At 49.2% G+C, this 12,273-nt stretch overlaps 1 protein-coding gene across 3 annotated transcripts in view; it reads left to right on the top strand.

Annotated features, from left to right (window-relative positions):
• The first annotated feature begins 4,127 nt into the window (after positions 1–4,127).
• Positions 4,128–12,273, top strand: part of TSC22D1 (TSC22 domain family member 1) — a 50,807-nt gene continuing 42,661 nt past the window's right edge. For 2 of the 3 annotated variants that reach the window (XR_004426579.1, XM_033148376.1), the window contains exon 1: positions 4,128–7,112. Coding sequence is in view for 2 of the 3 variants with exons in the window: in XM_033148376.1 (XP_033004267.1) it covers positions 4,264–7,112 (2,849 nt within the window). In the remaining variant the exon portion in view is untranslated. The remainder of the gene's footprint in view (positions 7,113–12,273) is intronic. The other variant, XM_033148375.1, reaches the window with a different exon arrangement.

The raw sequence follows: 12,273 nt of genomic DNA, 5'->3' as shown, positions 1-12,273 counted from the left end.
CCTGTCTTCCACTGCCTCCCAGTTTGGTCAGACTCATTTTGGTAGTCCAACCATCTCATCCTCTGTCGTCTCCTTCTCCTTGTGCCCTCCATTTTTCCAACATCAGGGTCTTTTCCAGGGAGTCTTCTCTTCTCATGAGGAGGCCAAAGTATTAGAGCTTCAGCTTCAGGATCTGTCCTTCCAGTGAGCACTCAGGGCTGATTTCATTCAGAATGGATAGGTTTGATCTTCTTGCAGTCCATGGGACTCTCAAGAGTCTCCTCCAGCACCATAATTCAAAAGCATCAATTCTTCTGTGATCAGCCTTCTTTATGGTCCAGCTCTCACTTCCATACATCACTACTGGGAAAACCATAGCTTTAACTATATGGACCTTTGTCGGCAAGGTGATGTCTCTGCTTTTTAAGATGCTGTCTAGGTTTGCCATTGCTTTCCTCCCAAGAAGCAGGCGTCTTTTAATTTTGTGACTGCTGTCACCATCTGCAGTGATCATGGAGCCCAAGAAAGTGAAATCTCTCACTGCCTCCATTTCTTCCCCTTCTATTTGCCAGGAGGTGATGGGACCAGTGGCCATGATCTTAGTTTTTTTTGATGTTGAGCTTCAGACCATATTTTGCTTTCTACTCTTTCACCCTCAGGGTGAGGGTGAAAGACATGTATACCATTGAACTAAAAGGTACAGTACAGTGAATTTTAAATGAGTAGCTTTAGGACCTGCACAGATTTGGTTAAGCTTCTTTGGAAAGTTTTCACATTTTGCATTTAGCATCCACCCACATTTATTGTGGAATAGTGTTTGAAGAAAATAACTGATCTCAAATGAACCCACCACAAGAAAAATGCATCCTGGTTGCTGGGGGAAAGGGGAGAACTACAGGGAAGATTAGGTCTGCAACAGGAAATGTGCATTTAAGGAGAAAGGAAAACACCAGCTCTTTAGAACCCCAGGGCTTCCAATGGTCTGGAATCCAACAACTCACATCTGTCAGAGTTATGACTTCATTTACTGGCTAAAAATACTGACTGGTGGGAGCAACCAGGATGGCTCATTTCACAGAAATCACTTGGAAGGCTACCTGCACATTTTGCTTCATAATGTTCTTCCTAGAAGAGCTCCAGACTTCTAAAGGTTTTTTAAAAACAAAGTCTGGGACTCTGCCTGGTGACACCAATGAGGGACTTGTCAGGTACCATGGCACCTGTTTTGGTGACGCCTGATCTAATGTTGACACACTTCAGAATTTTTCCTATTATGTTTGACATTATGGTCGGAGTCACAGTACTGTACTCTTTGATTTCCAGCTATATACAGGACAGTTGGACAATGTTCTCGAAGCCACCAACATGAGTCTGACCAAACTGCCGGAGGCAGTGGAAGACAGGAGTGCCTGGCGTGCTCTGGTCCATGGGGTCACGAAGAGTCGGACACGACTAAACGACTAAAGAACAACAACAACATATACAGGATAATAAGGCTCGGTGCAAAATTGTTCCCACACCCACCTGTTGTGCCAGGGTCAAGGTTGTTTCAGCCAAGCAGAATTCACAACTAAGATGTAATACAAAAATCTGCTTTGGTTAAACCAGGAAGTTTTCTCCTTGTGGACATGTCAGGGGGGTATGGAAAACACACTAGTCCAAGAACCTGTCTCATCCCATCCATGGTTTATAGCATTATATCCTCACTAGGGTTGGCCTACCCGAGTCATGAGTTTCCACACCCAGTTTCTTGACAAACCATGTGAGTTTATGTTTCTGCAGAGAAAATGGAGAATCTCTGAAGCTGGAATGGTGAGGTATGCAGTTAATAGGTCTTTTTTACACAGTTGCTGAGTGCAGTCACTGATCCTGCCTGTTTCCCCCTTACCTTTGATGGCATTTGGTGAGCTTTGTATGCTAGGCTGCTACAGGGTGGTCTCATGGTCTAATTGCACTTGCTAAGCTCTTGTGTTCATGGACACTTGAAAACATAGCAGGAGTAATTATCATCAACGCAGCAAAAACAAAGATTATGAGCCAAAGCCAACAAATCTTTGATTTCCTCAAACTCAGCTTTTAAAGTAGGGAAAGTGTGTAAAAAAAAAGGCAGATTAGCTGCAAATGTTTCCATACTGAGACACTTCTGCTTCTCCGCAAGATCTCTCCTACTTAAATGAACATTTGTCTGCTTCACTGCTTTTCTGTGGAATGAGAGGACAAATCTATTGGTTCAGGAAAATAGGTATAAAATATGGAAAGAATTGCTGGATGCCAATATCCAAGTTTGGGGCAAGTACTCTTGGGTGAGAAAACCCCGGCAGATGTTTTAAATCACAAAACATGCAGCAAATTTAAGTGTGGAAATGTAGGGCGTTAGACCTTTTAAGATATGCCTTGTGAGGTATGCCCTTCCTTCTTCCCCCAGCGTACGTAGGAAAAGGCCACCAGTATGGTATGTTAGCAGATGCCAACTTGCAAACACTTCAAAAGTCAGGTTCATATGCTCTTCTATACATCCGTCAGATGTATAACTTGGCTTAGTCAGGTAGGTAGCCATGTTGGTCTGAAGCAGTCAAAATAAATATAAAAACTAAAAAAAAAAATTCACAGTAGCACCTTAGAGACCAACTAAGCTTGTTCTGGGTACAAGCTTTCTTGTGCACATGCACACGAAAGCTTATACCCAGAACAAACTTAGTTGGTCTCTGAAGGCGCTACTGGGAATTTTTTTAAATTTTATTTATTTATTTTGGCTTAGTCAGAAAGTGGCAAAAGTTCCCAGATTATTGGTACATGCTGTTCTTTTTCCTGGTTGGGTTTAATGTGGCACAGTATGCAAAAATGAACCGGAGGGATTTTTATTTCAAGCATGGAAATTATACAGAAGAACAGAACTTCACTTGCAGAAGGTATAAGGAAGGAAGGCAGATTTTAAAGGTGCAGGCGCTGTACTCGGGTGGAGATTCTGTCAGTCTCCTGGGACTGTTTTCAGGCTGTGCTCCGTCTGGTGAAGTGCTTGGCATATTCGGCCACAATGAACGTGCAGACTGAATGTGGTGCTTTTTTATATTAAGTTTCTCCCCCAGTTAATCGGGCAGGGCCAGCGCCTTTGCCTTGCTTGTCGTCTCCTTCGCTTGGGTGCTGGCACTACTTGCTCGTTTTCCATGGGGTGGGGTGGGGAGGTCTTGACACGCGTCTAAAGCTCCCCGCTCCGACGGTCAGCCAGACCCAAGGGGCCAAGAAGCAGCAGCAGCCGCTCCGAACCGCTTCCTGAGGGAAAACGCACCGGCCGCCAAGCCGGGGGGTGGGGGGGGGGAGAGAAAGAGAGAGAGAGAGAAGAGGAGGAGGAGGGGCGGAAGAGGGCCGCCTGAGGAGAAAACTGCGGAGCGTCAGGCCGACGCCCCCGCCATCTTGGCGGGCCGAGCTCGCGGCCTCCGTCTTGCGGGTCTGCCCTCGCGGCCGCCTCGGCAGCCAAGAGCCGTAACTCCCCGGCTCTTCTCCCTCCTTCCTTCCTTCCTTCCCTCCCTCCCTCCTTCCTTGCCGGCGAGCCCTTTATGTCTGCGCGCTGCCTGCGGTTGCGCCTGCGCCGCCAGCGCCATCTTTCTCCCTCCCCCCTCCTCCCCTGGACAGAGCGAGAGAGGGAAGCCGGAGGAGGAGGAGGAGGAGGAGGAGGGAGAGCGAGCGAGCGCGCGGCGGCGGCGGCGGCGGCGTCTCGCCCGCGAAGCTTCCCGGCTCCTGCTGCGGAGGGAGAGGCGTCGGCGTCGGAGGAGAGCGAGAGGGGCGGCTGCTGCTGCTGCTGTCGCTACTGCCCGGGCTGCGTCAGATTCCCCGCCTCCCTCCCCCCCCCCGCCATCTCCCGCCGCCCTCCTGGATGGGGAAGCGCCCGGCGCCCGACGGCCCCGCCGGGACTGCGCGCACGAGCCTCGCCGCCGTTCCGGAGCCGGCTGCTGCTGCTGCTGCGTCGGCGAACCTTGCTCCGTTTTGCTGCCGGGAGGATTGGCGGGGCCGGGAGTCCCCAGGGGCTTTCTGATCTAGTGGCGGGCGGCGAAGGGGCCGGGGCCTGAGTGTCACATTGCCCGGAGAGGAGGGTGTCCGGCGGCGGCTGAAGAACCACGCAGGCAGCGCCTCTTGTGTGTCTGACTGACTGACTGACTGACTGACTGTCTCTCCCTTTCTGTCTCGGCTCCTCCGCCAGCTGCCAGGTGCGCCTGCTCCGCCTGCGCGCTCCCTTTCCCTCCTCTCTCTCTCTCTCCGTCCGGGGCTCCTTAAAATAGTGCTCGTTCAATGCACCAGCCTGACTCAGCGGTAGACACCAGCGTCGGGAAGATGGCGCACCCGGCGATGCTTCCTCGGAGGGGCAGCAGCAGCAGCGGCGGCGGCGGAGGCAGTAGTAGCAGCAGCGTCAGCGTCGCGGTGCCGGCCTTGTGTCCGGCAGGCAGCGGCGTCGGAGGCAGCGGCGGCGGCGGCGTCTTGGAAGATTACCCTCCGCCCTTGCTCGTTCAGCCGCCGCCTCCTCCTCTTCCTCCCTCCTCCTCCGCAGCAGCGCCTTCGTCTTCTCCCGGGCTGCCTCCTCCGCAGAGCCTGACCCTCCTCTCGCAGCCGCAGCCCCTCGGCCAGGCAGGGGCCCAGATGAAGAAGAAAAGCGGCTTCCAGATCACCAGCGTGACCCCCGCCCAGATCTCGGCCAGCCTCAGCTCCAACAACAGCATCGCCGAGGACACGGAGAGCTACGACGACCTGGACGAGTCGCACACGGAGGACTTGTCGTCTTCCGAGATCCTGGACGTCTCCTTGTCCAGGGCCACGGACTTGGGGGAACCTGAGCGGAGCTCCTCGGAAGAGACTCTGAACAACTTCCAGGAGGCCGAGAGCCCTGGCGCTGTCTCCCCCAACCAGCCTCGCCTTCTGCAGCAGCAGCAGCAGCAGCACCCCTCTTTGCCACATCCCCATCATCATCAGAGTGTGGCCATCAATGGCAGCATCCACCCTTCTCAGGGACATCATTACCACCACCACCACCATGGACATCACCATGCGCCACACTCCGGGATGGTCGGCCCAGCGGCTCCCGGAGGACCTCCGTTTAGCCCATCGTTTAGAAAACTGTCCACCGCTGCAAGCTCCGATAGCGTTGTAGCAGCTGCCGTGCCCGTTTCTGCTGCATCATCTGCTGGTATGCCTGTGGCCGCTCTTGTGTCTCATTTCCACTCTGCTGGTACACCTGGGGTCACTTCAGCCAGCGGAGCTCCGACCAGCACTTTAAGCAGCGAGACTAGTGGTAGCTCTAGTGGGGTGAGCAGCGTGCCCGGTCCCGTTAATGTGAATCTAAGTAACTTCACAAGTACTGGTAGCATAACTAGTGGCAGTGTTAATGTGGCGGTCTCGAGTGGGCTTGGCAATGGCACGAGTACTTCCTCTAGCGCTGGAAATTCCAGCGCAGGAGGAGTTGCTGCAGCAGCAGTAACATATAGTCAGCTGCAGCCTGCAGCCAGCACCTCGAGGTTTAGAGTTGTGAAACTGGATTCAAGTTCAGAACCTTTCAAGAAGGGTAGATGGACATGCACAGAGTTCTACGACAAAGAGAACCTCATGCCAGTTGCAGAAGGAGTAGCTGTAAATAAAGCGCTAGACACTCTCAAACAAAATTCACTTGATGTGACTTCTGAAAGGGAGAGTACCAGTGGGAGCTCAGTTAGTAGCAACGTAAGCACACTGAGTCACTATACTGAAAGTGTGGGAAGTGGGGAGATGGGAGCACCAGCGGTAGCACAGCCGCCGCCATTTCAAGCAGCAGGTTCTCAGCAGTTGGATTTTGGCAGCACCGGCCCTCAACCTGCTCCAGCACCCAGCATACCCCAGAGTGTTTCTCAGTCACAGCTTGCACAGCCGCAGCTTCATCCTCAAGATGTAAATTATCCTCCTCAAAAGCAAGGGGTCCAGCCTCCTGCATCAGCTGTCCCTCCTCCAGTAAACATAGTAGGTGGCCATCAACAGCCTGCCATGGCACAGCAGCTGCCATACACGCAACCAGCGCAGCCTGTGCCACCTGTTCCGGTTGTGCCACAACTGCACCAATTGCCATATGGGCAAGGACAGGCACAGCACCCACCACCACAGCAGCAGCAGCAGCAGCAGCAGCAGGTACCTCTGCAGATGGCCCCAGGGCATGTTAAACCAGTGAATCAGAATTCTGTCACAGGGCCTATGCCAGATTACGTACAGCAGCAGCAAATGCTTCAGACTCCAGCTTCTATGCAGCCAGGACCTACAATGGTAGGAACGGCCATGCCGGCGCCTGTTGCTCAGGCACCAAGTATGCAGCCTTCTGTACAAGCACACCTGGCAGTAGCATCCTCTCAGCCCGCTGCACATGCTCAGACAGCAATGCTGACCTCAGGAGCTGGTGCTCAAACAGTGAATGTTGGACAACAAGGAAGTGTAACTCCCATGGTGCAGCAGCCAGCAGTTGCAAATCAAATTGCCCCTTCGGTGGTGGCACAGAGCGCTCCTCCTCCACCTTCCCACGTGGGAACGCCTGTTCCAGCAGGCGTTGTTCATCCCGGGTTGCAAGGTAGCACATCAAGCCTTCCTCAACCCTTGGTTATTGTTCCACAGAGTACTTTGTTACCAATGCAAGCAGCAGAATCCCTTGTTCAAGGAATGGCTGGTCAGCAATTGCCTGCTGTTAGCCCTGTACCTTCTGCCAGTGCTGCTTCTGTCCCATGCCAGTCTGCTGCGAACGTGTCGCCCACACCTATGAGTTTGCCTCCTTCAAAGAACATAGCACAATCATCAGGTGCGCAGAATGGGAACTTGGTCCAGAATGTGTCTCAGCCTTCCTTGATGTCTGCTAGCATCAATTTGCCCGCAGTCCAAAATGTGCCACAACAGGTACCACTGAACTCTGCCCAGTTTTCTGCCCAGTCTCTTGTTCAGTCAATTACAACCCGAAGTGAAGATTCCAAACGCTCCACGGAACCCACCTTGGTTGGCCTGCCCCAAACCGCCAGTGGAGAAAGTGGCGCTGGAGCATCATCAGCCGTGTCAGACGGAGGCAGCAGCATGGCCGCCTCTCTTTTCCCCCTGAAGGCACTTCCGCTGACAGTGCAACTTGTTGATGGTGAGGATGAGAGGTAAGATCATGCCAAGTAAAAATGTTGTGATTGCTTATTGTAAACTGAACTGACCTTATTGACCCATTCCCAACCAGATACGGGCTTTGTAAATAGCTTTAGTAACTGATGTTAGCACACGCTGTTTTTGTTCATTCTGGTGCTTTTGTTAGTTACGGTACTTTGTGCTTGGCGGCATCCTTAGCAGTAGTGCACAAAGGACAAACATGGGAGACTCGAGGCAGGGAAAGTAACTTCAAGCTATGAAGACTCCCAGAATCGTAGTTCATCGTCATTGTCACTTCGTAGGAGTTAGGGTCTCTTTATTGTCTCTTTACGCTACTTCATCTTGAAGGTGCATTGATTTCAAGAACACAAGGGAAATATAATCATTAGCATAATCAGCAAGATTTTGATCCAAGCTAAGGCTACTGCAATCTCTTCACTTACATTTAGATAACCCTGAATGCATTCAAAGAAGCTGTCGAAGCATTTACTTTCCAAATGCTTCCACTTACAAGTTTTTCTTAATTTTTGGCTCAGAATCGCTTCTGGTTTCCCCTGTGTATGGAATGAGATGTTGCTGGTGTTCATCACAGCCGAGACACTTCCAGTGATTAGGGGGGGGGAGGGGAGCAGGGGACAGAAGGGGTTGGGGGATGAACTATGGGGAAAGTGACTTCATGAATTATGTCCTAATACTTGGAGGTATTCTTTTCCATTATGCTCCCTACTTCTGTTTTTGTCATTTCAATATATATATTTTAAAGTGGCGCTCATTGCTTTTCTTTCACAGAGAAACCAATTGCTACATAAGGTTTGAAACGTTTTGAAAGTGATGTTGTGCTTGGCATACAAATGGTGTGTTGCTGGTGTCACTCTCTGTTGGGGCAATCTTGCTATTGCATTACATGTTTCATTAATCATTTGACTTCAATAGATGATTCTAGACTTCTTCTTTACAGCTGTCGTGGTCATAGTTAAAAACTACCAGTGATGAAAAGCTGTCAGCACAACCAGGTTCATGGTATTGGCAAAGGGTTTTTCAGGTGGTAGGGTCATGAGTCCCCAACCTTTTCTGGGTCCAGGGGCACATTTGGAAGTCTAAGAAGCCGTCTTGAGCATCAAAACAGGCAAAACACAACCAAAGAAAAAGCAAAGGACCCCCTTCAAACAAACTTAAGCTGACAAAACAAGCAGTTTCAAAAATAAAACATCTAGTGCAAAAGCCCCCACCAGTTGCTCCACTGTCTCCCAAGTTCGCTAGACAATAGTGTGGTGGGTGGGTGGGTGGGATCTCTTTGGCTTTTGGTTTTCTAAAGCGTTTCAGAGGGGATCATGCAAGGCCTCCAGCTGCCCCCCAACCTCATCCTCTCCTTTCCAGCGTTGAATGTCTTTGGATCAGAGGAAAGTGTGGGGAAAGTGGATGGAAGTGACTGGAGGCCTGCGCTTTGCCCGGTGCAGCCCAGGGGGCATTGAGGGATCCAGGAATATGATGTCTCTTGTAAATTCAAATCTTCTGCCCTTTCAGTTGTGTTCTCAGTTGGAATCAATCAGTTCCATAGGCTCTGTAGAGCTTTCAGTGCATCTCGTCTCTCTGTATGACATCCTGTTCTGAGCTTGCTGTGTCAGAGATATAAAAATATGGCTGGGTTGATCCATTATTTGTTACAGTTTTATCTAGTCCTCTTTTAAGGATTTCAGAGCAAACTTGTATGTACACACCCCCACCCCAGTGTTCGAAATTCCCTGGTCGCTAGTTGCTTTCTGGGGCTCAGGCTTGCCCCCTTGTCACCAGTTTCAGATCACCTGTTGTGAGGTTTGTGACCGAAATCTCCTCTGCAGGCAGCATCCCTGACTGAAGTGTTTCCCTTTCAGCCGGCTCCCCAGGAAGCTTTTTGATATGTGGATGAGGTAACCTTTCCATTGTACTATTTGCAAAAGTAAGCAAACAAGCTGTGAAAAACCTCTCTAATGGCCCAAGGAGATTGGCTGATTTTCACCCCTCCCCTTAGAACAGCTAACTTTGCAGGTAGAAACTCAAAACAGTCTTTCAGTGTTAGGCATGTTGCGGTTTGCAAGTTTTACTTGTGGGGATTCTGATTTCCTGTGCTGGCTGATTATTTAAGGGTTTCAAATGGTGATCTTGCTCCTCAAAAGTGAAATGGCTCTAGCAGTGAAGATGCGCCTCTTTTCTTGCTTTGCCTTTCATTTTTTCTCATAATAATATTTTTTTTCTTGCTCGCCTGGAAGAATAAAGGTTTGGCCCCTTTATTTGGATTCTGCTGCATCATTCCCCCTCCCCCCCCCCCCCCCAGGAATACAGGTTGAGCATGGAAGTAGGGAGAGCAGACTGGAAATTATGACAAAAGGAGGGTTTCTGCAGCAGGGGGTGCCTTCCCTGTGTACCTGCCCATTCTGAAGATTGTATCTGGTATGGAGGCAGGAGTGTAAGTAGAATAACTATTCTTATAGCTTGAAATTGATAAGAAAACCATTCTGGTCTAGTTCTTGGTTCTGGCCTTGCCCATTTGTAACAGTGAGTGAGATTTACCGGAAGTGTGTTTGCCTTTCGAACCCAAGCCTGCAGCATGAGACAGGACATCTTTCTATCCTTTCCTGGAGATAAGTTAGCAAAGTCTGCTGATGACATCAAATTGTTCGGGGTAGTTTTTAACTGAAAGAGGCTGTGAGGTTCCCCAAAAGGGTATCTCCAAACTGGATGAATGAGCATTAAAATGATAAATCAGGCTCAGTGTTAAAGTAGCTCGGTGGTTGATTACCACCTATTTTCCTATCTTGGACTATAACTCCTTCCTTGCATCATTTGTTCTACTATCACCAGATTGGGCACTGCTTTCTTCTTGGGTGAAAATAAAGGCAAAGTAGGTGCTGAGCAGTTCCACTTTCTCTCTGTCGCTCAATAGCATTTCTTCATCTTCTTAATGCAGAGGTCCTACTACTTGTTTGTTCTTCCTCTTGCTTTGACCATAGCCCTCCACCCCACCCCTTTTAATTATTTTTAACATCTTTTGGAAGCCTGAGCTCATTTTTGAGATTTAGCCTGCCTGACCTTCTCCCTGCAGGTGTTGGCCACTCATTTACCCTCTTCTTTCATGATTTGCCCCTTCTATTTCATATACAGCCGTACCTTGTGTTGCGTTCCCTGCGGGTTGCGAACGGCGCGGGTTACGAACGTGGCCAACCCGGAAGTGTTTCCGGGTTTCGCCGCACGCGCATATGCAGAAGCGCTCCACGCGGTCTGCACATGCGCAGAAGCGTTCTGCGCAGGTCACGCATGCACAGAAGCATGATATTGCGCTTCAGCGCGTGCGCGATATCGCCGCTCAGGTTGCAGACTTTTGGGGGTGCGAACGGCACCCCAGAACAGATCGTGTCCGCAACCCGAGGTACCACTGCACAACCCCCTTTTAAATCTCGGCTCATCCATAGTAATCTCCTTATGCAGCCACGCTGGTTTCTTTAGATGCCTCCCACTTTTCTTTCTTGTTGGAATTGTTTGAAATTGTGCCTTCAGTATCTCACCTTTAAGAAACTCCCATCCATCTTGGACTCCCTTCTCTTTTGAGTATTTCTGACCATGGGGTTTCACCCAGTGCTTTCTTACTTTTTTTAAAATAAGCTTTCTTAAAGTCCATAGTGTGCATGCCAGCTTTCCCTTTCCTCTGTATAATGAATCCCTAGAGGACATGGCCCAAATGTTTTGTGTATTTTCACATTGTTGTTGTATATTTGTAGCTTGGTTTCCCCCCTGGAGCTCAGGGCTGTGTACATTGCCTTCACCTTTCTCCTTTTCCACTCATAATACCCCTGCGAGGCAGTTCAGCTACCAAAGTTGTGAATAGAACATTTTTTTGCTTGTTATTTAGTTGGCAAACTTTTCGCTTGTTTCTCCGATTTGGTATTTTGCTGTAAACATCAAGGCTATGAAATGTTGCAGTGAGAGCAAGGAGTCTGCTTCTCCTGTTCACCTGGGGGTGTAAAGTGCCCCCCAAGGATCAGCGCTGGGACTTGTGCTTTTTAACTTGTTCACAAATGATCTAGAGTTAGGGGTGAGTAGTGAAGTGGCCAAGTTTGGTGGTTCTACTAAATCGTTCAGGGCTGCAGAGTCTGAAAGGACCTCTCCAAACTGAGTGAATGGGTGGTAAAATGGCAATGGCAATTTAATGTAAACAAGTGAAAAGTGATGCATATTGGGGCTAATGTCACATTATACGCTCATGGGGTCTGAACTGGCAGTGACTGACCAGAAATGAGGCCTTGGGGTTGTAGTGGATAGCTCAATGAGGCTGAATGGAGATGTTGACCCAGTGTGCAAAAGCTGTGAAAAAGGCAAATTTCATGCTCGGGATTGTTAGTAAAGGAATTGAAAATAAAATGCAAATACAGTGGTACCTTGGTTTAAGAACAGTTTAGTTTATGAACAACTTGGATTACGAACGCTGCAAACCTGGAAGTAGGTGTTTTGGTTTGTGAACTTTGCCTTGGAAGCAGAACATGTTTCGCTTCCTGTTGAGTTGTGTTCCGTTTGTAAATTGAGTCCCCCACTGCTATGGGAAAGCACGCCTTCGTTTAAGAATGCTTTGGTTTAAGAACAGACTTCTGGAACGGATTAAGTTCGTAAACCAAGGTACCACTGTACCGTAATGCCATGATACAAATCTATGGTGTGATTGCCTTTGGAATATTGTATGTAGCTCTCATCTCAAAAAGCAGTTGGAAATGGTTCAGAAAACGACATCCTGAATGATCAAGGGGATTGAGCAGAAGGAAAGGTTGTGGCACTTTTTAGTCCAGGGAAAAGGCAAGTAAGAGGTGACATGCTAGAAGTACTTAAATTATGCATGGCATGGAGAAGGTGGCTAGAAAAAAATGTTGTTCTTCCTCTCTTGTAACTCTAGAACTCACTGACATTCAGTGAAGGTTCATGTTGGGATATCCAGGATAGATAAAAAGAAAGGATATCTTCACACCGTGCTTAGTTGAACTATGGAGGTAGTGATGAGCCACAACTCGGGTGTCTTTTTTAAAGAGCATTGGGCAAATCATGAAGGATAAGGCTAGCTATGTTCTTCTTCCACAGTTGGAGAAGGCGTTGCTTCGGAAAACCAATCGCCGGTGGCGCAAGTGCTTTTGTTCCTTCATCTGCAAAACACTTGGC

Source organism: Lacerta agilis, chromosome 5 (assembly GCF_009819535.1).
Source record: "Lacerta agilis isolate rLacAgi1 chromosome 5, rLacAgi1.pri, whole genome shotgun sequence".
NCBI lineage: Eukaryota > Metazoa > Chordata > Lepidosauria > Squamata > Lacertidae > Lacerta > Lacerta agilis.
Note: the sequence above shows the minus strand (reverse complement) of the source record. Positions and strands in the feature narration are given on the sequence as shown.